Below are 23,963 nucleotides of genomic sequence, written 5' to 3' on the forward strand. Positions count from 1 at the left end.
ACACGATTAATTGATTATCCAGATTTACAAAGAGAATCCTATTAAGAATCACCCCCCCCCCCTCACTGATTCTCTCAATCTCTTTTTTTTCTATTTTTTATTCATTTCAACTTTTCTCTTTTAGAAAGACCCGACTGTTCGAGATTCCTCTTCATTTTTTTTTTCTCCTCTTCAATTTATTTGACTGATTCAAAGAATGTCATGCCTATTATAAAATATTCAGTAAAAATTATTTTTATATAAAATTAATTAAAGTTAATGTTATTTAGTTGACTAAGTATACTTTGAATTTTAGTCAGCAAATAGATAATCACAACAAGTGACTTAGTGGTTAGAGCGCAACTCTCAACTAGATAAAAAATGTGAGATATTTTGAATTTGATGTTTCAAGTCGGGAAGTTTGCCCAATAACCAAACCATTTCATATATAATTAATTTTTTACAAAACTAAAACAAATAAATAAATGATTCGTAGTTCATTTATTGAATTTGTCTATCTATTTATATATAATTGAATTTTTGCAAAATTAAAAATAATTTATAATATAAACACTTTTGAGCATAAGCACGAAATTTCAAAATATGGGCTACACAGTGAATTGAAAGAAACTGCTCATTCCTTCATCTGATATTACGATCCCAAGCTCGCTATACTGACTCAGTCTCTCTGTCTGTGTAGTTTGGCGAGTTAGTAGTTGACTCTAAACCAAGAAGTAGAATGGCCATGCTGGGTTGCTACGTGTGTGGTGGGGTCCATTTGTTCTTTCTCACACAATGAGATTGCCTGGATTGGAATCATAATATATTCTTAGTTTCTTCAAGGAAAAGATTGAAACTTTGGAATCGTGGGAAACAACCACCGCTTCCATCCAGAGGTCTTTTCTGAGGTTGTATGTTGTTTGTTGTATTGCGGGCAGCTTTTTATGGGTGAATAAAACCAAGAAAAATAAAATAAATACCCACTTCCACTTGACCTGGGTATCCACAAGAATCTTCACCACAGTGAGTTATTCCTTTTTCTTTCTTTTTCCTTTTTGGGTTTTCTGGGTCTCAGAGACTGGATTGCTTCTTGTTTAGTGGAACTGTGGAAGTGAAGTGCTTGAATTTTCAATTGGAATCTTGAAAATCTGTGGGAGGTGGGTTTTATTAAATTTCTTGCGTTTTTGCCTTCTGATTTGAATCATTGACATTGGAAGATTTGAATCATTGCATTAATCTAATAATTATTGATTAGTGGTGATATTTGATCAGTTCTTGCATGATTGACTCGTATGGGATTTCTACGAGTGGAGAACAGAATATAATCTTAATCTTTGTACAGTAACAAATACATACACAATTTAATTCCCGTTTCCTTGCTTTTGTTTAGTTAGTTTTACCTTGTTAATTTTATGAACAGAATTGTTTGCAATTTCTTCTGTTATTTGTTCTACTCTGAAGAATTTTGTTTATTATTTTGGGGAATTCAGACAGACTCGGATTTGAAGGCCGGGCACACTAGACTTGAATTCTTGCCAAGATTAATGAGTTTTCGAACCTAAAGGTTGGGGGATACAGCGGAACTGAATCCGGAAAGTGAGGCTTCTGCAAGGGGCTGTAATGGATGATGGTGTTCTGTCACCAGCTACCATGCTGGGAGCTCAACCTGATTCCGCTATGGATTTGGATTTCATGGATGAACTCTTCTTAGAGGGATGCTGGTTGGAAGCAAGAGATGGACCTGAGTTTCCTAATCAGAGCCTCCCCAATACCCCCTTGAACCCCTCCTTTATTTGGCGTACGTTGGAGACCAATGGCAATATGTCCATGAACCCGTCTCAAAACAGTAATCAAGAGGAGATGCAAACCCCATTCTTTAAACAACTCGAGGAAGGTCCTGCGAATCCTCAGTCTCCTTGCCAGAATATGATAGAAGATGTTGTGGCGTACTCTGGTCAATCAGAGGATCCTACAATAGGTCGTGAATTGAGCAGAAGGTGGTGGATTGGTCCCACTGGAAATGATGGGTCTGCATCATCTGTGACGCAGAGATTAATGACGGCACTCACGTACATCAGAGAGGTCATGAGAAACAAAGATGTCCTAGTACAAGTATGGGTGCCAGTGAATAGAGGGGGTAGAGATGTTTTAACAACGAATGAACTTTTCTGTCTTGATCCTAGCTGTTCCAGGCTTGCTAAATATCGAGATATCTCTGTTAATTACCAGTTCTCAACTGGGGAGGATTCAACAGAGATGGTCAAGGGGTTGCCTGGCCGGGTTTTCTCGGGTAAGGTTCCTGAGTGGACTCCTGATGCTCGATACTTTACAAGTGATGAGTATCCACGGGTTGGCCATGCTCAACAGTATGATGTAAGTGGAACTCTAGCCCTTCCAATCTTTGAACAAGGTAGTAGGACTTGCTTGGGTGTTATTGAGGTTGTTACGACCGACCAGAAGATAAGGTATCAACCTGACATTGATGGCATTTGCAAGGCACTTGAGGTCTGTACTCTTTCCATGTATCATAATTTCATTCATTTGGTTTTTTTTTCTTTTGTTGAGGAGTCCTAATTGATGGGAGGATTTACCCTGCATGGGCTTATAAGAGTTTGGGCTACTCCTCATATTGCCAATTGGTTTTATGGTGGAACCTCAACTTTCTTCACCTTTCACATCACTGCAATAGGCACTTGGAGTTTATAAGGTTTGTTATAAAAATTGACAAATAATATTACAAGAGTCTCCCATGATTCTTAGAGATGATATAACTATAATCAAGATGTCGTATCACACTATTTCTTTAGTTTTTGAAGACTTTCAATTTTTCTTAAGGGCATCCTCATGCCAAATCGAACTGTATGCGAGGCATCTAACTTAACATTGTAAAGGTTCTTGCTTTATCTTCTTTTGTGTTCATGTTAATGGAGCAAGTTTCTCTTTTGTTAATCCTCTAAGCCTGTTTTCCAAACTGAGAGAATAGTTAATGGATTTAAACTTTAAAAGATATTCCGTCACACCCATGAATTGGAAACTCAATTCTGATGTTTATCACTATGAGCTTCTGAATCAGTGGATATAAACTCCAATTTCAGGATGGACATACGAGTAGAAACCTCTTTTTTCCGTTCCTGTGTTTATTTCGTTCAATTTACTGGAAAAAAAGAGGGAAAACTTATCTTGAGTATTACGCGGATAAGGTCCTAGAAGAAGACTTTTGAGATTCACATGAATGTTGTTTTCTGATGTAGACAAGCTTTACAATTTGCAGGCTGTTGATCTTCGAAGTTCTAGAAATTTGAGTACTGAAAATGTAAAGGTAAACGGATAGATCTGAAGGAAGCTTGATTTATCACATATTAGCATATTTTGATTTTTGATTTTTGTTCTAAGGTCATTTGGTGGGATTATCTTAGCAGGGGTGTGACAAGCCCTATCACGCTGCGTTACCCGAGATCCAAGAGATCTTGAGATCTGCATGTGTGACGCACAAATTGCCCTTGGCACAAACCTGGGTGTCATGCATCGAACAGGGTAAAGATGGGTGTCGACATTCTGATGACAACTACATCCACTGTGTTTCAACTGTGGATCATGCTTGTCATGTGGCTGATCCTTATATCCAGGGTTTTCATGAAGCGTGTTCTGAGCATCACTTGCTAAGAGGCCAAGGCATCGTTGGAAGAGCTTTTATGACCAATCAGCCATGCTTCTCAGATGACATGACTTCCTTTTCCAAGACAGAGTATCCTCTATCTCACCATGCCAGGATGTTCAATTTGCATGCAGCTGTTGCAATACGTCTACGGAGCACCGACATTGGTTCAACTGATTTTGTCCTGGAGTTCTTCTTGCCATTGGAGTGCAGGGATCCTAAAGAACAGAAAAAGATGCTTAATTCACTGTCCTTGATTATACAACAGACATGCCAGAGCTTACGGGTTGTCACAGACAAGGAAGTTGAGGAGGAAACTAAATTTCATGTCAGTGAGGTGATAGTCCCGTCAGATCCTGGACCAAGTAATGTTGCCTGTTTCACAGAGGTCCAACAGAATGGTAATGCTGTCTCAATGTTCCCAAACAAAAAACAACGCAAGGTGCTGAGTGTGAAATTGTCGAAATTAAGGCAGCATCAAGAAGATTCAACTCTAAAAAGTGTTGAGTGTGGAGAAGAGTTTTCTGTTTTGGGTGAGGGTGAGGTTAGCTTTTCAACTGTTGGTGCGAGTAAGACACGAGAGAAAAGACGTGCCAAGGCAGAAAAAGATATCAACTTGCAAGTTCTTCGAAAATATTTTTCTGGTAGTCTGAAAGATGCTGCAAAGAGTATTGGAGGTAAGCATTTCTTGTGATAAACCTGCTTCCTGTTTGATGTTTTAGTTGTGAATATTCGTATGGAATTTTGGTGGCGTTCAGAGTAGTGGGACCAATGTATGTATACTTTGTGCAATTTATGATCGTTTTACTTGTACAATCTGTATGGTTTACATATACACCTTGCAATCTTCCAAAATAAAGTTTCCCACATTAGTATTTTCTGTTTCTCCAGCTAATACCATTTGGACTTCAAAAATATCTATTAGCAATCTAATGTCTTGCAGCATTCTATATTTATGTGGATTATGTTGAACTTTCTGCTATGAAGGTTTCATCGTTCAAAATTTTAATGCATTTCTTTTACAAACTGTTCATGTTTAGTTTGCTCAACAACCTTGAAAAGGATATGCAGACAACATGGGATTAAACGTTGGCCATCTCGAAAAATAAAGAAGGTTGGTCACTCTTTACAGAAACTCCAACTTGTAATCGACTCAGTTGAAGGCGCATCTGGTGCTTTCCAAATCAACTCTTTCTATACGAACTTCCCAGAGCTAACGTCTCCAAATTTATCGGGGACCAGCCCATTTTCAAATTCAAAGCTGAGTGACCAACCAAACCAGACAAACTTGTCACCTGAAGGTGGTGTTTTTAGCCCCCAAGCTACCGCATCAAAATCTCCCCCATCTTCATGCAGTCAGAATTCCAGTTCAAGCCAATGCTGTTCCAGCAAGACACAGCAACATCCCTTCTCATGTAACGTTGCTGGTAATGATGATCCAGTTGGAGATAACTCAAGAGATGGTGTGCTAAAGAGGGTTAGAAGTGAGGCAGGATTGCATGATTTTGGCCAAGATCGAATGGAGCTACTGCCAAGATCCCAGAGCCAGAAAATTCTCTGTGAGCAACAAAATCTGCAGTCGATTCCACCTTCACTGAAAAATAATGGCCGGGTAACTCAAGTAGAGGTTCAAAGAGTAAAAGTTGCATATGGGGATGAGAAAACCCGGTTCCGCATGCAAAGTAATTGGAGATATGAAGATTTGGTGCAAGAAATCGCAAAGCGATTTAGCATACAAGACATGAGTAATTTCGATATAAAATACTTGGATGATGACTCAGAATGGGTGTTGTTAACATGTGATGATGATTTAGAGGAGTGTGTGGATGTATGCCGATCTTCACAGAGCCACACAATTAAGCTCTCTCTCCAGATTTCTCGTCACCATTTGAAAGGTTTGATAGGTAGACCGTCGTGATTGTAAGATGCTTCTCTGAGGTTGCAGACACTCAAGTAGCACAAGTTTGCAGTCAACAAAATGGGGATGCATCGGTTAGTTTTAGTAGGGACGTTGAAGCCCGAGTGCATAGATGGGTGCTTGGAGCATACGAAATCTTTGCAATGTAAATGTGGAAGGTTTGCGTTGTACAGAACGAAAAGCAAGGCTGCTGGCATGACATAACTGTGACCGTTCAAATAGAAGAGAAGGGAAGGGGAGAGAGATTAGGAGGGGAGAGAATCCTTCTCCATGAAACTGCAGGCTAGCTTAACTCCACATTGTTGGTCTATCAGTATTAGCTAGCCGTTAGTGTTTCTCCCTTTTTTTTCTTTCTTTTGTTAATTACAAGTTAGTTGATAGTTGTCTGTGTATTATTTACATACTTTTTTTGCCAATTAAATAGCCCTGTTTATTTATTTACGTAACTGGAATTGTGCCCTCCGTGAGGGGTATAATTGGAAGAGAAGAAAGGGTACAATGGAAGGAAAAGAAAAGGGTCCGGTTTGATATCTATTTGATTTCTAATTTTCTATCGTCTGTTAGAGATATCGAAGAAAATACGTAATGGTTTATAAACGGCCCCTTAATAAACCAGGAATTGGGTGCATCCTAAATCAAAACAACCATTACTCCTCGTCCTTACTCTGGTTTTGTGAGCTGTGTTTTTGGGTTAAACTGGTTTCTGGTTTCCTGAGTTGTTTTGTTCTCAGGTGAACGTACATTTAATACATTTACCGAAAACGAGGAGGAAGTTGATGTTAGCCAAACAAACTAGTTATCGAAATCTACCATTTCCTTGCTTCCTTTGCCACCAGCACTTCTATAATTTACACATTTAACTATTTAGGTATTTCTCTGTTATTCTGCACATACATAATTCAGCTGTAAAACAAGTCTGCTCTGGCGGTACTCGGCTTCCTTCATAGTTGTCGGGGAACAGATGTCTCATCTTGTCGCTGCTCAGTGGGCACACGTCTTGAAGGCGACCGACACATGCTCAAGACGACCTGTAAACAAAACGTCCTTATGTACTACTAGTTCATCAAAATTCAACAGACTATAACGCTAGTCATGCTTTCTCTCTCTATTTGGACATTTCCTTTTCAGTTGCTAGTTATTGTTCAAGAATTTTATATTTTCCGTCGAGGATGGCAAGGATGTGATAAGAAAACTCTACCAACTTACTGGCAAGAACACAAGCCCGTGTAAGAAACCAAGAAGAACCAATGCCAGGTACATTTGGAAGTAATACACCTACAAAACATAAGAGGAAAAGATGTGCTCAACGGGATCCGACAGTAATCGCCAGTATGATTAGACAGTGAGCAAAAGATTTAGCACCACAAAGATTTCCGTCCTTGAGAAACAAAGTACAATAACCCCAACTAACTTTGTTGATGTGATTCCACTGCAAAAGCATGTCCAGAAAGAAAATGAGATGTAAGCTTAGATCGGATAAAATTTCTACTTCTGTATCACACAAGTGTCTATTGGCACTGCACTTAACATTCAGCTGAGCAGTGAAGCATGTCAAGCATGATCTATCATGGAAGATGTCATGAGATGGAACAAACATAATGAAATAAAGTACGAGTTGAATTTCCCCCTTTCTTGGGAAGGAGGGTTGGTAATCGGGATAAGTACCTGAATACGGAGGCTCCCATTGTAGCCAGAGCCTCCTCAGTGCGTTGATCTTTATCTCCTGTGCTAACCTGTACAAGAAATGTTATGTATCACACTTCAGAAGAAAGGGGTAGCGTGTCGCCAATAATAACTGTGATTCTGCTCTGTCTTCTGTGAAGCCATAACCCAAAATATGCCAAGATTTGAAGGGACTTTGAGCATCACAGAAACTAACAATAGCGAGAAAGAGAAAACAAAATTATATAACGAAAGATAATGTTTAAGAGAATGACACTGACCAAGAAAGCATGTGTCATATGCACACAAAACTCAACAGAAATGCCCACTGCCATTACAAGATTAACAACAGAGACTGCATTCAATTGGATGTTCAGAATCGCCATCACACCCTGTAGAATGTTACCTAGTGAGCAAATGTGACAGCTAATAGAAGTTATTTATTATTTATTTTTATTGTTTCGAAAGAGAATTTTTAACAAAGAAAGATCACCATGAGATCCAGTAAAATCATTGCCAACACCAACAGAATAATTACTGAACTCCATAAACTACAAAACAAATTTGAAAGAAGCATAAAAATATCATTATTGAAAAGAAACACCTCCTTGCAATTACGACAAAGAAACGAAGGGCTAAGAATATGAATACTGACCTGCATGTGATAGCTAAACAAACAATAAACACAGCAGCTGGGTACACCAGAAAATATATCCGGATTATTCGTTTGAATAAATGAAATGAAACCACAACCTACCATATGCACACATCTATAGTAGATAGATACAAGCTGATAGTAAAATCTGAATTCCAGAGAGGTAACATTTGAATTTTATGATCAACAAACATAGTAGATAGATACAAGCAGTCGTGTTCAACGTTATCAGAAAACTAACCAATGGCTATTGAAAGGTTGATCAGTGCTTTTCTCCAAATATCAAGGTATTGCTCAAGGAACATATAGTAAAGTGAATACGGGAATAGCTCAATCTGCACCAGAAAACACATATCAGTTCCACAGGTATACCACGAGGAATGCACTAGTGAATTAAGCTAATTTATTACAGTTCAACTGTCCCAGTGTAAATATAGAATGAAATTATGAACCAGGAAGGGCTAGAGGAAGACCTACGAAGACTTTGAAAGAGACTATAAGAAAAGAGATGGAGTACTTGAAGCTAATGGAAGACTTGGAGCAAAATCAAGCAGAGTGGCGTTCTAGGATTCATACAGCCAACCCCACTTAGTGGGATAAGGCTTGGTTGTTGTTGGCTTACGGAAAGGGGCAACATAACACCATTGTACTCAATCTAACTGTAAAATTTGGGTTCACGTTAAATGACTCATATGAACCAATGGACCCTTTTGTATGAAGTTAAATAAAGACATTAACCCTTTCCCTTTGCATGGGTCGTGATGTGGGCATAATAGACGCCAAGTCATTTGCAGACGTGGGCACAACCACATTGGCTAGAGTGGATGTGCCACCGCCTATGCACTTGAATTCGAATCTCCCTCCCCACAATATCGAAGAGTTTAAAGTAAAATATTACTAAAGAAACTAGAATATTACTTGTATCAAAAACAAAAACAAAATCATAATAGGAGTCTTTTTGCATAGTGTTCATATTGGGTCGCTTCACCGTAATCCATTTACAATGCAGACTTGGTGTAGCTTTATATTATTAAAGATGTACTGTAAATAAATCAATCCACTTAGCAGTTAGTCTTAAAAAATTTACCTTCAAAGAATCAGAAAGTCTAGAACTGAGCTCCCAGCAGCTCTCATTGAATTTATGTAGTCAGCCTTAAATAAATTGTAAAGATTTCAAGTTATGGGCTTACTTTAGTGTTGAAACCTAGAAAAGACGGGAAGTGGAAATCTTTTTTTATTGACCACAGATGAGATACCTGCTTGTTGAGAGGAGTATGATATGTGCGAAATGATGATGCTTGAATAATGCCACTTTCATCGCCTGATAACAAAAATATGATGAAGTTCTTAAAACGTAAATTCAAGTAACAAGCCACAGGTAATGGAAGTTTAACCTGAAAGCAGATAAGCCATTTGGAAAGAGAAGTCATCGTAGAGGCACAGTATTCCATAAACAAACCTTTGAATTCCACACTGCTAGTGTAAGCTCCATGGTCGCCTTTAGCACAATCATTAGAAGGTAGAGCATTGAGGAACCATGGAAGTTTTTCTTTAAATTGTATGGTAGAGGGACGGTCATTTTGAAGATCTGAGTGACGAAAGCACTGACAACAAAATTGAAAATGAGAATTGATCTATTCCCTCCTAGACAAACAAATTTAGTTAAAAACATTTCTCTATCATGCCATGCGTATATTACCATAGTACAGTCTTTGCACACTCCACCAAGGCGACATAGACTATCACCGGGAGAGCAGCAAGGTGGCTGGAAGAAGTGGAAAGAGAAAACTTAAATTTAGTATCAAGAGGATTGCAACCAAACAAAAAACAAGATAATTTGTGCTCTAACAAATTTACAAGCGGACAAGAAAAGCATTATTATCATTGTTCTCTTTTTAATGTAAAAGGAATCCCAAAACTGAAGACAATTCCACAATTTTGACTGTAAAAGAAATTCCAAACATCAGACCACGCTTCCATAAGCATACTAACAATTATACTAAGAAAAATGTATTGGCACCTGATCATCAGGAGGGCAGTAAGTCCCATCTGTAAACTTCCGACAGCACCCAAATGCTTCTGGAGATATCCAAACAAGAAAATCATCAAGCCATGAAGCAGCAGGCTTAGCAATGTAACTTGATTCTGGAGTTAAGGATGCTTTTGCAATCTGCAGAAACAAAAGGACAATCAATACATAGAAAAGCACAATTCAAATTCATACATACGAAAACCAAAGAGCAATTCAAAACATACATACATACAAACGGACAATTCAAACACATAGATTCTGAAAGGATGCTCTACCATTCTGCACATACAGAAGGACAATTCACACACACACACCCAAAAACTAAAAACTGAGGTGGACATAACGGATGCCAAAACCCTGACATGTATTGGTTGACCACAGAAGAAACCATAGACAGAAGCATGAAGGACATTGAAAATTTAATAGGTGAATTGAAAAATAAAAGCTCAAAGAGATGTACCAATTCGTTTTCATGGGAAAACGAACAGACACCATTGCATATCATATTAAATGTATTACGTACTAATCTCTCTATATAATTACACATTGAGAAAACCTCAACATATCTTATTAATATACTAATAACCCTAGATATGAATTAAACTTAGCACATTGATTACTCTAGGTTAGCAGTAAGATTTGAAAGAACCAGCTTGAACTAGGAAGGGACATTTATTGTTGTACGATTATATACTGGCCTGTGAACAAGAAAAATGCAGGAGGCATTTTATTCTCTAAAACAGCATCCAAAATCTTATAATTTTCCCATTATAAAATAAAAACAAAATGGAAGAAGGTTTTACCTCATTCAAAAGAGAATCTGAATCACATTGGCTAATTGAGCACAATTGGTTCGTATGTCTTGATTCTGAACTGAGGAACCGAGCAACATCAGAATGAAGCAGATTTTCAGCCAACAGAAGCATTCAGATAAGTATTTTCATAAGAAAATAAAAAAAATTTGACATCGTAAATAGATATTGAGCTTCAGCTCATATTAAAAAGCACTATACATGAAAGGGTAAAATGGAGACTACAAATAGTATACTATAGTTGCTTTCATATGTAGATGTTATGCATGCCAACTGTCTATGGGATGCTGGTTCCTAAAGGAAAGAGTAGTTCCCATAGCAGATAACCACTGTTGGGCTTGTAGATAGAAAATTAAATGAAATGCTGATGCACATCATATGTTGAAAGGTAAAAAAGTTCATCTGAATGCATCTGATTTTCCAGATTTTCATAGTTGCCACATACATCCTAAAAGAGTGAAAATGAATAACAGTATGCTACCTATAATTGAAGTTCTTCACAACAAAGTATAGTGGGGGTCCAATTCGGAGATACCCTGAAACATTATGAAATACCCCTGCAATACATAAAAGTCAGTGTTAATTCAAAGAAAAACAGAATAATCAATAGCATAAGCGCATTTTGATAAGTAGGCAACCGACTTACAGACCTGAAGATAGGAGTCTCGGGGAAGAACAATCTTTTGTTCCAAACCAGGCTGAACTCTGGTGCACAATGCCTGTAAAGTTTGAAAGAATCAGAAGTTAACTGAGGAAGGTGTGCGCACAAACAGTAAAATGGATATTCACATGGATATCAAATATATGATAAGTTGGGGCAGAATAATTATAAAACTCACAATGCTAGCCAATGCAAATGCAACAAAGATGGAAATGACAACTATCTTGACTCCCCAAAGACTGAGAATGGGAGCATGGATCTCCTTGAAGTGCAAAACAAAAAAAGGAGAAAAACAGCACTGTTAGAAATTTAGGTAAGCTGAAAGCAAATGACTATCATCACAGAATTACCACACTTTTGAAATAAAAAAATAGCATCGAAGTTTTTATTGATAACCCAACATTCTAATTCTTAAAGGTTTAAGCTCTTAAACATAGAAAAGTATGAAAATGATGGTAATTCCAACTGCCTATATCATCCCTATGATCTATCCACACGGTTTTGTATGAGTAAAAAAGCAATCACCTTCATATAACGAGTCAGTAAACCAGGATTTCTCTGATCAATACCTAAATAAGACAGCATTCAAAAGAAAAACATAATATGAGAATAAGGTAGGGTAGATTGAAAATTAGTGTTGGCATTAAGGAAAATGCATCAATCCGAATCGTTATAAAAAATATTCTGATACCTTTGTCAGAGTTAGTATATGATGAAATTTTCATGCATGGGAAACAATCAACCCTCTTATCCTCAGTTCTCCAAAAATAAAAAACAATCAAAGCTACAAATGCAGTAACTTGAAGGAGGAAGTCCAGCAAAACAGCTAGTGCTGCAGAAGAATGTGCAAGAGAAAGTTTGGAGAATAGGCCTGAGGTAAGACAGGAAGACAACAAAAACGTACAACTATTTCACTTATCCAAAGTTTATCATGGATCAGAATTTCCAACTTGCAAACATGGAGAATATGCGGCATGCTGGCCTAGGAATAAAACTTCCAACTGCGAATGCTAAAACCTCTGATAGACTAGCTAGTGTTATTGATGGTCCAACTTCCACAAGTGCATTGCTTATTCTCCCTTCTAAAGGCAACTCCAAGGGTTGCCGTTTGACAGCATTCACCAGTATACACATATTATCTACCCCAACCTGGTAAGATTATAGACTCCGGAATATTATAAACTGCAACAAAATCAGTCACCTGTACACATTATGAACCATTTGGTTTGTATAGATATATATATATATACACACATACATTATATATATGTAAGGATGTCAAGGAACTTACAGCTAGAAGAAGAAATGGGATAACTTCCATGATGACTAAGGTAGATTTTACACCTATAACACTGAAAAATCCCACTGATCCAAGAACTGACAGCATGACAAGCACAACACCAGAGAGACCAAGCAATACCTGAACTCAACCGTGCACAATTGTAGTTATATAAACAATGTCTCAGTTTTGAATCAAAGGAAAACCAAACAACGTACACATAAGGACGGTATTTTCCAGTCAATTAAAAAAGAAAACTAAAAATAGTTGAGAACATACCTTACAGGAAATGTAAAATGATGACAAACGAGGTGAGTCGCCCAAAGTAAGAGAGATATAAGCAAACATCACAAGGTAGCTTATCTGCAATGAAATACGAAACCATAAATGGATGGTAATTTAAAAGATTCAAATGATGGAACTTGTTCCATATAAACGAATAAAAATATTTAAACCACAAAATACATCGTGTACAGTACTTGTGCATTACAGTATTCTGAGCTTTGATTATAAAAAGAAGCAAGCAACTAAAACAAAAGAGAGAAAATACTTACCAATATTGTAATGGCATCTGCTGTACTTTCTCTTTTAAGTTCTTCTTCAACAGAACTTTCCGATGAAAAAGAAAGTGTTAAGTTTCTAGGTTGCACCTTTTGCAACAATTCATCCTATCACAGGCAAAAAACTAATATTAACGGTTATCAGAGAAATATGTCTACTTTCATTCAGGACAGGAAGGTAACATGAACAAGAATGCAAAAAATAAACAATTACAAGAATTATGCTAGACAAAGAGTAAACCCTTGCAAGCTCAAGAAAGGCTTTCTCCCATGCCACTGCTCTTTCAATTTCATTCCTGTCATTACCAAGAGCATTGTTTACGGGATAAGTTACAAGAAATGCTGACGCCTGCATTGAAAAAAAATCATAATGGTCAATAAATACTCAAAGAATTCAATCTTCTTATCAACTTGAAAAGATTAAAAAATGACTTTGTTCATGAAAAAACAGAAAATCATTACCTCAGAGTAGTTTTTCCCAGAGAAGGCTCCTAATGCCGTGCTAGGATCAAGAGGACCTTTAAACACAATCATACACGTGTCAGCAGATGAACAGTGCTTCAATAACACAAAACACAAATGTTAACAGGTCTACTTTCCGTAACAGTATTTCCATATTGTTTGAGAAATTTGGAATGGTCAAGCAAGTAAATCAATTATAGAACATGCTGGAGAGAAATGTAAGCATATTAAAATGTGAGGTTGGTCATCTGGCCAGATGACTCCGGCTTATCTAAAAGAAAAAAAAGGGAAAATATGGACAGATATCTGCATCTCGTTATTTGAAAAAATGAGCAGAAAATAGATGCACATAATGTATATCAAGCAGTTTGACCAGTATCAGATGCATTAGTTCCATCCATCAGCCTTAAATAAAAATTAGTAAAAACAATATTTTTCATCACCAACCCTGGCATTTTAAAAATAACATACCTATAATGATAATGATAATAATCATGCATACTACATTAATGCACGTATTATGGATCATGGATCATTGACCATGAATCAATAACAAACACACCTCACTATCTAAAACAGCTTTAAAAACTATTACAAACATAATACTGTAGACCCAACTTTGTCTTACAAACCCTGATACTATCACATTCACATGTTAAATTTCACCATTCATGCTCTATCAAAAGTAACACACAGTTCATCGTAATGTTCATAGACATTGTCATTTCAGTAGTCGTTTACACTGGAAATGATGGCTCAAAATAAACAAAAAATATCTAGAATAGTTGATATAGATATACAGAATCTCATTAGACAATAAACTAGATTCACACTTCAGATAATTTATAGATGGAAATTATAAGAATATACCTCAAAACAATACTTTAAGTGTTCAAGCCCACCATAATCTTCATAAGTTGCAGGATCCATTTTGAAATACTGGAACCATGAAGAGAAGAGAGAAAATGTTAATAACAATTTTAAAAATACCTAGGTTCTTCAGCTATACTGGAACCATTAGGCAATTCACGGATCCATTTGTGACAATGCAATAAATTTTTTTTTTTTTTTTTTTTTTCTGAAAAATGTAGAAATTGTGGTATAACACCTTAGAAAAGAAAACCGACACACTGTCAGTGCAAGTTACATATTTAGCTAAACAATAAAAATCAAAATCAAAAGTTTTGTTTACCATTTTAGTATTGGTACCCATAATGCATCAACCAAAAGTAGGCCATCAAGAAGAGTTACCTGTAGGACACTTTGAGTGGCGCAATCTTTATCCATTGGCTTCATGCAAATATCAGCAATAGATATTGCCGAACCAGAATAATTTGCTTTAATTCCAGCAACCTGTCACAGATGAGTAATGTAGTCTAAGAAGTATTCTTTTACCACACCTGAAATGAAATAACAAAAAACAACTGGAGTACGTATCAAAACAAAGAACAATTCTAGTCTCGTATAGCCCATCCAATCTTATAAGATAAACACTTAACCTCTGAAGATAATGCTAGAGTCTGGATTGGAAGGACAAATACCTTATTCTGTATCTCAAAAAGTAACAAATACAACTTCACCTATATTAGAGCAGGCTTCTCATACGAACAACAAAGTGATGAAGATATGTAACGTCTGGATAAAAAGAAAAGGCAACTCATTAATAAAAAGAAAAGTTGGCTCATCCCAATTCTGCTACATTGGAAAGTTAACCTCATTGCATTGAGTAAAGTTTAACACCTCATAAGATGAAAAATAGTTCACCAGAAGAAGAGAGCATAAGTATGTAGAACCTGCTCAATTCTGTAGAAAGGGGCTAGGTGACTATCAAAAAATTGCGTCTCTTCTGCTGCTTTACTCCCAGGCCCAACCCACAGCGGCAACATCATACATCTTAAGTTGAACAGAATGGTAGAAGCCCAATGATAACATAGAAGGCTTCTAAGGCAAAACAAATTAAAATGTAAACTTATTTATCTAATGACATAAAAAACTGTTGCATGCATACAAGGGTTTAAATGCTAAATGTCCACAAGAGAACCCACATTGGGGTACACACGGGAGAGTATAATCTCAAAAAAGAATGGGTTGTAAACCAACATCACAAGATTAAGAACTGATGATCCTCATAAGTTATCCAAACTATAAAATTCAGTCATGCTTCCAAAAGGCCAAAATGAGAAAGATAAAATTTTGTAAAATAACTGGGAGCACTAAAATTAATTTCATTCAAAATGGTGAATCCAATTGCATTCACATTTTTTAAACGCATAAATAATATCACTTCAAAAGACTATTCAAGTACCGAACCGAACCTTCTCAGGCCTTGTTTCCCCCTTGAAACGGATAAGACCCAAACAAAGCAGAAGAACTACAGCCAATGATGAGATCAACACTATGATTGGATTCCTAGCAACCCATGTTCCATATCTCCTGTAAATCAAAATGTAATAATTTATGTAAGAAATCAATTCTGCCTTAAAAGAATCACTGACAGAAAAGTTTGACATGGAGCAATCATTCTGCAAGGAATAGCAATCACCTGAAATTTTTTGACATGTATCCTTGCACAATTGAAAGTTGGACATCATCTCCAATGTGACGAACATCTTCAAATACCTATTACCAACAATTTTCATGAAACATGTGCTTACAGACTCAAGATTATGGCAGTAATATAAGTTGAGCACAAACACAGAAAGCAATTTCATGAAGCAAGTTAACCACAGAAGCTAAAGAGGAAGATAATACCAGTCGAAAACTACATATTACAGAGACAGTTTTTTGTGGTAAAGAACTTTGCAGATATAGAAGCAAAGAAAAATTCTGTAAGTATATGTCGACTAGAGAGCAGCCTCAGTAAGCTAAAGAATATAACAGTAAAATAATTGAGCACAATATAGAAAATACATCAAGTGTTTAGACTACAGAAAGCTAAAGAGGAAGACTATACTAGAAGAAGAGGTGATAAAAAAAATTCCACTGAGAATTCTTCTTTTATAAGAAAATGAAGAAATAGACTCAAAAAACCTCCTAAGCATATTCCCCCTTTATGTGTATGGCTCATCAATGTGGGTGGGTAATCTGACATGATATAAATAATAAATTCATTATTTAACAGGAGAATTTGCAACCATACGAAAATGATAACATAACGGGAAAAGCAAAACATAAATCCAGGAATGTGGCTGGTGAGGTCAAGAATGACATATGATCCATAAACCTCTGCAGATAGATGAAGCACAGACAGCTAGCTAAAAGTCATAGAAATGAATGGCGCATGATAGAATGCACGCAAACCGACAACAACAACAACAACAACAACAAAGCCTTTTCCCACTAAGTGGGGTCGGCTATATGAATCCTAGAACGCCATTGGGCTCAGTTCTGTGTCATGTCCTCCGTTAGATCCAAGTACTCTAAGTCTTTTCTTAAGAGTCTCTTCCAAAGTTTTCCTAGGTCTTCCTCTACCCCTTTGGCCCTGGACCTCTGTCCCGTAGTCGCATCTTCTAACCGGAGCGTCAGTAGACCTTCTTTGCACATGTCCAAACCACCGTAACCGATTTTCTCTCATCTTTCCTTCAATTTCGGATACTCCTACTTTACCTCAGATATCCTCATTCCTAATCTTATCATTTCTCGTGTGCCCACACATCCAACGAAGCATCCTCATCTCTGCTACACCCACTTTATGTACGTGTTGATGCTTCACCGCCCAACATTCTGTGTCATACAGCATTTCCGGCCTTATTGCCGTCTTATAAAATTTTCCCTTGAGCTTCAGTGGCATACGGCGGTCACACAACACGCCAGATGCACCCTTCCACTTCATCCATTCAGCTTGTATTCTATGGTTAAGGTCTTTGCAAGATAGATCCTAGGTAGCGAAAACGGTCGCTCTTTGGTACTTCCTGATCTCCGATCCTCACCCCTAACTCATTTTGGCCTCCATTTGCACTAAACTTGCACTCCATATATTCTGTCTTTGATCGGCTTAGGCGAAGACCTTTAGATTCCAACATTTCTCTGCAAAGGTTAAGCTTCGCATTTACCCCTTCTTGAGTTTCATCTATCAACACTATATCGTCTGTGAAAAGCATACACCAAGGAATATCATCTTGAATATGTCCCGTTAACTCATCCATAACCAATGCAAAAAGGTAAGGACTTAAGGATGAGCCTTGATGTAACCCTACAGTTATGGGGAAGCTTTCGGTTTGTCTTTCATGAGTTCTTACGGCAGTCTTTTGTCCATCATACATATCCTTTATAGCTTGGATATATGTTACTCGTACTCCTTTCTTCTCTAAAATCCTCAAAAGAATGTCTCTTGGGACCCTATTATACGCTTTTTCCAAATCTATAAAGACCATGTGTAAATCCTTTTTCCTATCTCTATATCTTTCCATCAATCTTCGTAAGAGATAGATTGCCTCCATGGTTGAGCACCCTGGCATGAACCGGAATTGGTTGTCTGAAACCCGTGTCTCTTGCCTCAATCTATGCTCATTGACTCTCTCCCAGAGCTTCATTGTATGACTCGTTAGCTTAATACCCCTATAGTTCATGCAATTTGTACGTCGCCCTTATTCTTGTAGATACGCACCAAAGTGCTCTTTTGCCACTCATTTGGCATCTTATTCGTTTTCAAAATCCTATTGAAAAGGTCTGTGAGCCATGCTATAGCCCTCTCTCCCGAGACTTTCCACACTTCGATCGGTATATCATCTGGGCCCACTGCTTTTCTATGCTTCATCTTTTTCAAAGCTACAACCACTTTTTCCTTTCTAATTCGGCGGTAAAAGGAGTAGTTTCTACACTCTTCTGAGTTACTCAACTCCCCCAAAGAGGTACTCCTTTCATGTCCTTCATTGAAAAGATTATGAAAATAACCTTTCCATCTGTCTTTGACCGCGTTCTCTGTAGCAAGAACCTTTCCATCCTCATCCTTAATGCACCTCACTTGGTTTAGGTCCCTTGTCTTCTTTTCCCTTGCTCTAGCTAGTTTATAGATATCCAACTCTCCTTCTTTGGTAAATAGTCGCTTATACATATCGTCATAAGCCGCTAGCTTAGCTTCTCTCACAGTTTTCTTCACCTCCTGCTTCGCTATTCTATACCTTTCACCATTTTCATCGGTCCTATGCTTGTATAAGGCTTTACAACATTCCTTCTTAGCCTTCACCTTTGTTTGTACCTCCTCATTCCACCACCAAGATTCCTTCTGGTGTGGAGCAAAGCCCTTGGACTCTCCTAATACCTCTTTTGCTACTTTTCGGATACAACTAGCCATGGAATCCCACCTTTGGCTAGCTTCCCCCTCTCTATCCCGCACATTGGGTGATTACTTTCTCTTTGAAAATGACTTGTTTTTCTCCTTTTAGATTCCACCATCTAGTCCTTGGGCACTTCCAAGTCTTGTTCTTTTTTCTCTCTTTTGATATGTACATCCATCACCAACAAGCGAAGCTGATTAGTCAAGCTCTCTCCTGGTATAACTTTGCAATCCTTACAAGTTATACGATCCCCTTTCCTCATTAGAAGAAAATCTATTTGTGTTTTTGACGACCCACTCTTGTAGGTGATCATATGTTCTTCTCTCTTCTTAAAGAAGGTGTTGGCTAAGAAGAGATCATATGCCATTGCAAAATCCAAGATGGCTTCCCCATCCTCGTTTCTCTCACCAAAACCATGGCCACCATGAAAACCTCCATAATTGCCTGTCTCCTTGCCCATGTGTCCATTTAAATCTCCTCCTATAAATACCTTCTCCATCTGAGCAATTCCTTGCACCAAGTCTCCAAGATCTTCCAAAAATTTCTCCTTCAAACTCGTATCCAACCCTACTTGAGGTGCGTACGCACTAATCACATTGATGAGTTCTTGTCCTATTACAATCTAGATTGCCATAATTCTATCTCCTGCCCTCTTGACATCTACAACATCTTGTGTCAAGGTTTTGTCCACGATGATGCCAACACCGTTTCTCATTCTATTTGTGCCTGAATACCAAAGTTTAAAACCTGAGTTTTCTAGATCCTTTGTCTTAAGACCAACCCACTTAGTTTCTTGTAGGCACATAATACTTAACCTTCTCCTCACCACAACTTCCACTACTTCCATAGATTTTCCCGTTAAGGTTCCTATATTCCACGTTCCTAAACACATTCTACTCTCTTGAACTCTACCCTTCTGTCCTAGCTTCTTCACCCTCCCTCGTCTAATAGGATCAAAGTACTTCTTTTGTGTGTCCTGTGTAAAGTTGATAGGAGCATATGCTCCCAAACAACTTTGAGTGGAGTCGTTCAAAAAGAAGTTTCTATGACCCCCTTGCTCATTTAACACTGCATCCGGGTGCTGATGGAGATACAGCGACCCTTGCTCACTTATCACTATGCTCGGGCCACACAGCGCGCCACTTACGGGTGACGCCCTAGCTTTAGCGCGATTTCGTTCTGGATTCATTTTCATAAGGATTCGACATAGCCTAGGAGTGCCGGCTGTCGACTACCTGACGCCCTCCCCCTCCTCCTTTATCCGGGCTTGGGACCGGCAATGTATGAAAAAAATTCAAAGTAGATTTAAACTTGTAAACATAGACACTGTGAGTGATATAAATTCAGATGAACACATGCATAAGTATATCGTGAAAGAAAGGAAATTGGTCTCCACCTGCATCGGAGGGTTCTCATTCTTCTCCCTGTTAGAATGTACTTCGCCATCATCCATTACATTCCACCACGGTTCTGTCCTAGAAGCCGGGTTGGTTTTTCTAGTTCGATGAAACAAACCCCACCCAAAGAACACAGAAACCAGTACAATATATAGAACAGCAACAGCAAGGTCGATACATTTAACCTGCAGATGTCACAGAAGTAAAGCGTATAAACAAAGCATAGAGTTCCTGACTTCACAGTACCTACATGAAATCTTCATCCAATATGACCAAGCTAATTCATGTAAGAGACGAAAGCTTAAAATATACTAAAACATGCTCTCACCTTTATCGACCCAATTCTCACTGAACATGAACCTCCTTTTCGGGAAACAGGAGAAACTGTGTTAGAACAACTGTAGCTGAAGGGCAATCACTACAGGAACAGCCCAGTGAATTATCACCGCATGAATAAGTAGATACATTCATAGGTTTCATCCCAGATGACTCAGTAACGCTTGAAAGGAATCTAATGGCATATGGAGAACCTGGCACTTCAGGAGGTGCTTGTTTACCGATAAAAGCAAACCAGTCTGCCATAAACCACAGTAAAAGCACCGATAGTTATTAAACAGCACAAACTAAGGCATTGGCATACAAGTACATCAATCAGAATTTCGTTGCATCTGCCAATTAAGTGTCCAATAGTCAATCAATCCCCACTACCAGCAAAACCAAGATGCTAAAAGACGCACATTTTATAATAAACTAAATGGTGCAGCGTTATTGCGACAGTTACATCTTATTAGCTACTGCAAAAGTAGCCATGTCACTTGATTAATATATTCCAATTTGATATGCTTATCTTTACATTATCATTCCCCACTTAAGGATAAAATCCATGTAGTGTACATTTTTCTGTATGTCTCTGTGTGTGTGTGTGTGTGTGTGAGAGAGAGAGAGAGAGAGAGAGAGAGAAGGACAGAGACAGAGACAGAGATGGAGACGGAGACCTAATTTGCAATTTCAAAAGAACAAACTTACCTTTAAAATTTTTAGCACCAGAACCAATAAACTCTATAGCTTGAGAATTCATGGTGCCGAACTTGACATCCTTGCAGGAGTCAAATAACCCTTCACCAAAGTCATCAGTTATATAATAATCAATCCCATCGACAGTCATATTTTTGTTAACCTGCAAACGGAATAAGCTTCCTTAAGTATTGTCTCTCTCTGAGAAGAGACATAATCATATTCTCTATTCGACAAAAAATAAGTTTAAAAACAAAATTATTTCCAAGTAAAAGAATAAATCCTCACAGAATATTCAAACTTTAACCAACGAATCAAAAGGGTAACAACATCCTCAAGTAATTTAAGAATTATCTGCTTCCTTTTTCCATTTTTCATCAACTAAATGAAACTCAAAATGTTCATGTGCTAAACCATCAAGTAAATTAAACATAAGGATGAACGTCAAATGATTCTAGGACTCAATTCTTTTACCATATAACTGAGAGCCTTCATTTCTATTTTTCTTTGATGCAATATTTATAAGACTATATAGAGACCAACACACACCATATTCGCATGTTAGATATAATTCAATAAAGACATCATACATCATAAAAAAAACAATAGATTGCAGTAGGTCGCTTTGGCGATCCAAGAGATGTAAACACATTCATATTGGCAAGAAATTTTGTGAAAGCATGAATCAATGTTTCGGGTTGCACGCTTGAGTTTATATATAACCTTCTTACTTGTATAATTAATAAATCATAAGATTGGACTGCAGGACAATGTCTGAATGGAACCAGTAAAATACAAAGAGGGTTTTCTTACCTTGGCTACAGAAGTCACATTGATAAATAAACTTTGATTTGGAGAGCAGGTAAGCTCGCAAAACAAATTCAAAAAGTTTCTTAAGCATGCTGGACAACCTACAAGAAAGGGAATTGCCTGCAAATATAGAACACAAGTAAAAAGACTACTAATGATATATTTTGGTGTGAGGGTGGAAAAGATTTTGGAAAGCATCTTAGCAGAGTGGGATTACAACCGACTGTAAACAGAAAAAATACTTACTTGCTGGACCTGTGACCGTAGTGTGTCAAATTGAGCTTCTGTACAACAAACATTTCCAGTAATTGTTGGACACAAACTTTGGACCTTGGACGAAAGTAAATCATCTGGCTGGAACAGATAAAATGTGAGCTTATTGGGTTGATTAAAAACCTTAAACACGCGCACATCATTATGATAGAATAAGAAGCATTAAAGCTAGTCTTTTATCAGCTCTTTTACTCATAAAAGAGTGACTGCTTCCACCTTAACAGATGGGGAACCGAACGGGCAGTTTAAGTACTTTCCATCACTACATTGCCCGCAAATGCCATACATTGCGCAGCACTCTTCCGAATGCCTTTCCCTACACAACAAGAAAAATAAAGAGTAAGAAATAATCAATTTCAAAGAAAAGAACAAATTCAAGAAACATCGACTTCTATTGCCATATCTTGATTCATCAGATAATTCATCGAAGGAACTAAAATTACGATTCCAGGAACTAAAAGATAATTAATTGAAACACCACATGAGCAGGACATAATTCAGAATCAGGAGCGATTTAAAAACAGCTAATTCAAAATTAACTTGCAGTCACCATTAATTTTATATTTTATTAAGATTTTAGTGAAATTTAACTAAGCACACCATATGCATCATGAAGTGCCAAAATTAAGCAGAATTAACTAAATTAAATAACAATTAAGTCTCGGAAGTTTGTTAATGCGAAAAATAAAAAATGATAAATTGTGCGTGTAAAATGTGAAGGAAGCGGCCTCACCCCGCCGTCGTAGCATTAGACGTCACGGAGGTCTGAGCAGCATATGCTACGCCCAGAATAAATAACACCTGCACTGCATAAATAACGTCAGTGACAGTAACCAAAGTGAAAATGTTCTTAATTATACACGAAAACAAAGTCGAATGCGCCTCAAATAACTCAATTCAATTCAATTCTGAAGTGAAAATTATGTTTGGTTACTGAGAAAACTGTAAGAAAAACTTGGAGGAAAAAAAATCTTCTTTTTTCCGTTTCTGGTCCTTTTTGTTTAAAAGGAGAAAAAGAAAGGTGAAAGTCGAAAAAAATGTATTCGAGAAAAGCAGAGACGGAAAGGAAGTTGGTGGTGCTTGCCTGGAAGAGAGAGCGGGGAAGGAGGAGGAGCGGCGGACGACGGAGGGCCATGATCCTCTGTGTGCGACCTCAATCCAGTACGGAAGAGTCCAAAACGCAGCGAATAATGCGGAGAAAGACGAGACGATGAGTCCTCTGTATATGCGTTAATCGCTGAGTGCTCTGTATGTTTGTATACGTCTGTAACTGTTAGAGAGAGAGAGAGGAGAGAGAGAGAGCGAGACAGCGAGACAAAGAAATGAGAGAGTGTACTTACAGCTACTGATGAATCAGTTGAAATTTTTCATTGTTACAAAAAAAACACGAGTGGTACATCGTGCGTTTATATAAATAATGAGAAATTTTATGTTTTATGTTATTAATTTTTTTTATATATATCTCACTATTTATATAGTGATACGTCATGTTTTCATCACACTGAAAAATCTCTGGGC

At 37.6% G+C, this 23,963-nt stretch overlaps 1 protein-coding gene and 1 pseudogene across 4 annotated transcripts; one reads left to right on the forward strand and one right to left on the reverse strand.

The window, feature by feature from the left end:
• The first annotated feature begins 582 nt into the window (after positions 1-582).
• LOC137730900 (protein NLP5) lies at positions 583-5,993 on the forward strand. 3 transcript variants are annotated; one of them, XM_068469899.2, is made up of 5 exons: positions 583-1,136; positions 1,470-2,484; positions 3,251-3,298; positions 3,399-4,311; positions 4,675-5,993. In XM_068469899.2, the coding sequence occupies exons 2-5, from the start codon at positions 1,600-1,602 to the stop codon at positions 5,550-5,552; spliced, it is 2,724 nt and encodes a 907-aa protein (XP_068326000.1). In that variant the 5' UTR covers positions 583-1,136; positions 1,470-1,599; the 3' UTR covers positions 5,553-5,993. The 3 variants fall into 3 exon arrangements, with proteins under 3 accessions (XP_068326000.1, XP_088543240.1, XP_088543242.1); XM_088687114.1 differs by having other exon boundaries at positions 630-1,136; positions 3,396-4,311; XM_088687116.1 differs by having other exon boundaries at positions 630-1,002; positions 3,396-4,311.
• A 242-nt stretch (positions 5,994-6,235) lies between these two features.
• LOC137732956 (uncharacterized) lies at positions 6,236-23,756 on the reverse strand (annotated as a pseudogene). Its single transcript, XR_015957437.1, has 39 exons — positions 23,530-23,756; positions 23,179-23,246; positions 22,662-22,761; positions 22,419-22,526; positions 22,176-22,292; positions 21,375-21,525; positions 20,677-20,923; positions 20,348-20,533; positions 16,218-16,294; positions 15,986-16,108; positions 15,473-15,568; positions 15,217-15,310; positions 14,927-15,028; positions 14,546-14,614; positions 13,676-13,771; positions 13,455-13,562; positions 13,208-13,321; positions 12,933-13,016; positions 12,666-12,794; positions 12,325-12,523; positions 12,066-12,206; positions 11,900-11,943; positions 11,553-11,636; positions 11,360-11,432; positions 11,195-11,270; positions 10,705-10,774; positions 9,890-10,039; positions 9,569-9,634; positions 9,329-9,473; positions 9,126-9,190; positions 8,957-9,021; positions 8,111-8,204; positions 7,870-7,906; positions 7,708-7,765; positions 7,496-7,606; positions 7,218-7,285; positions 6,915-6,981; positions 6,759-6,827; positions 6,236-6,580 (listed from the first exon to the last, which is right to left on the reverse strand). The product of XR_015957437.1 is annotated as an uncharacterized LOC137732956 (transcript).
• Between the last annotated feature and the right edge of the window lie 207 nt (positions 23,757-23,963).

The sequence above is a fragment of the Pyrus communis genome, chromosome 16 (assembly GCF_041283825.1).
Source record: "Pyrus communis isolate YQ-2024b chromosome 16, ASM4128382v1, whole genome shotgun sequence".
Classification (NCBI taxonomy): domain Eukaryota; kingdom Viridiplantae; phylum Streptophyta; class Magnoliopsida; order Rosales; family Rosaceae; genus Pyrus; species Pyrus communis.

Bases quoted from the DNA above. Each gene is read 5' to 3' on its own strand.
- LOC137730900 (XM_088687114.1), top strand. From the start codon at position 1,600: ATGGATGATGGTGTTCTGTCACCAGCTACCATGCTGGGAGCTCAACCT. The intron at 2,485-3,250 runs GTCTGTACTCTT...TACAATTTGCAG, and splicing joins GCATTTGCAAGGCACTTGAG to GCTGTTGATCTTCGAAGTTC. The intron at 3,299-3,395 runs GTAAACGGATAG...GGATTATCTTAG, and splicing joins TGAGTACTGAAAATGTAAAG to CAGGGGTGTGACAAGCCCTA.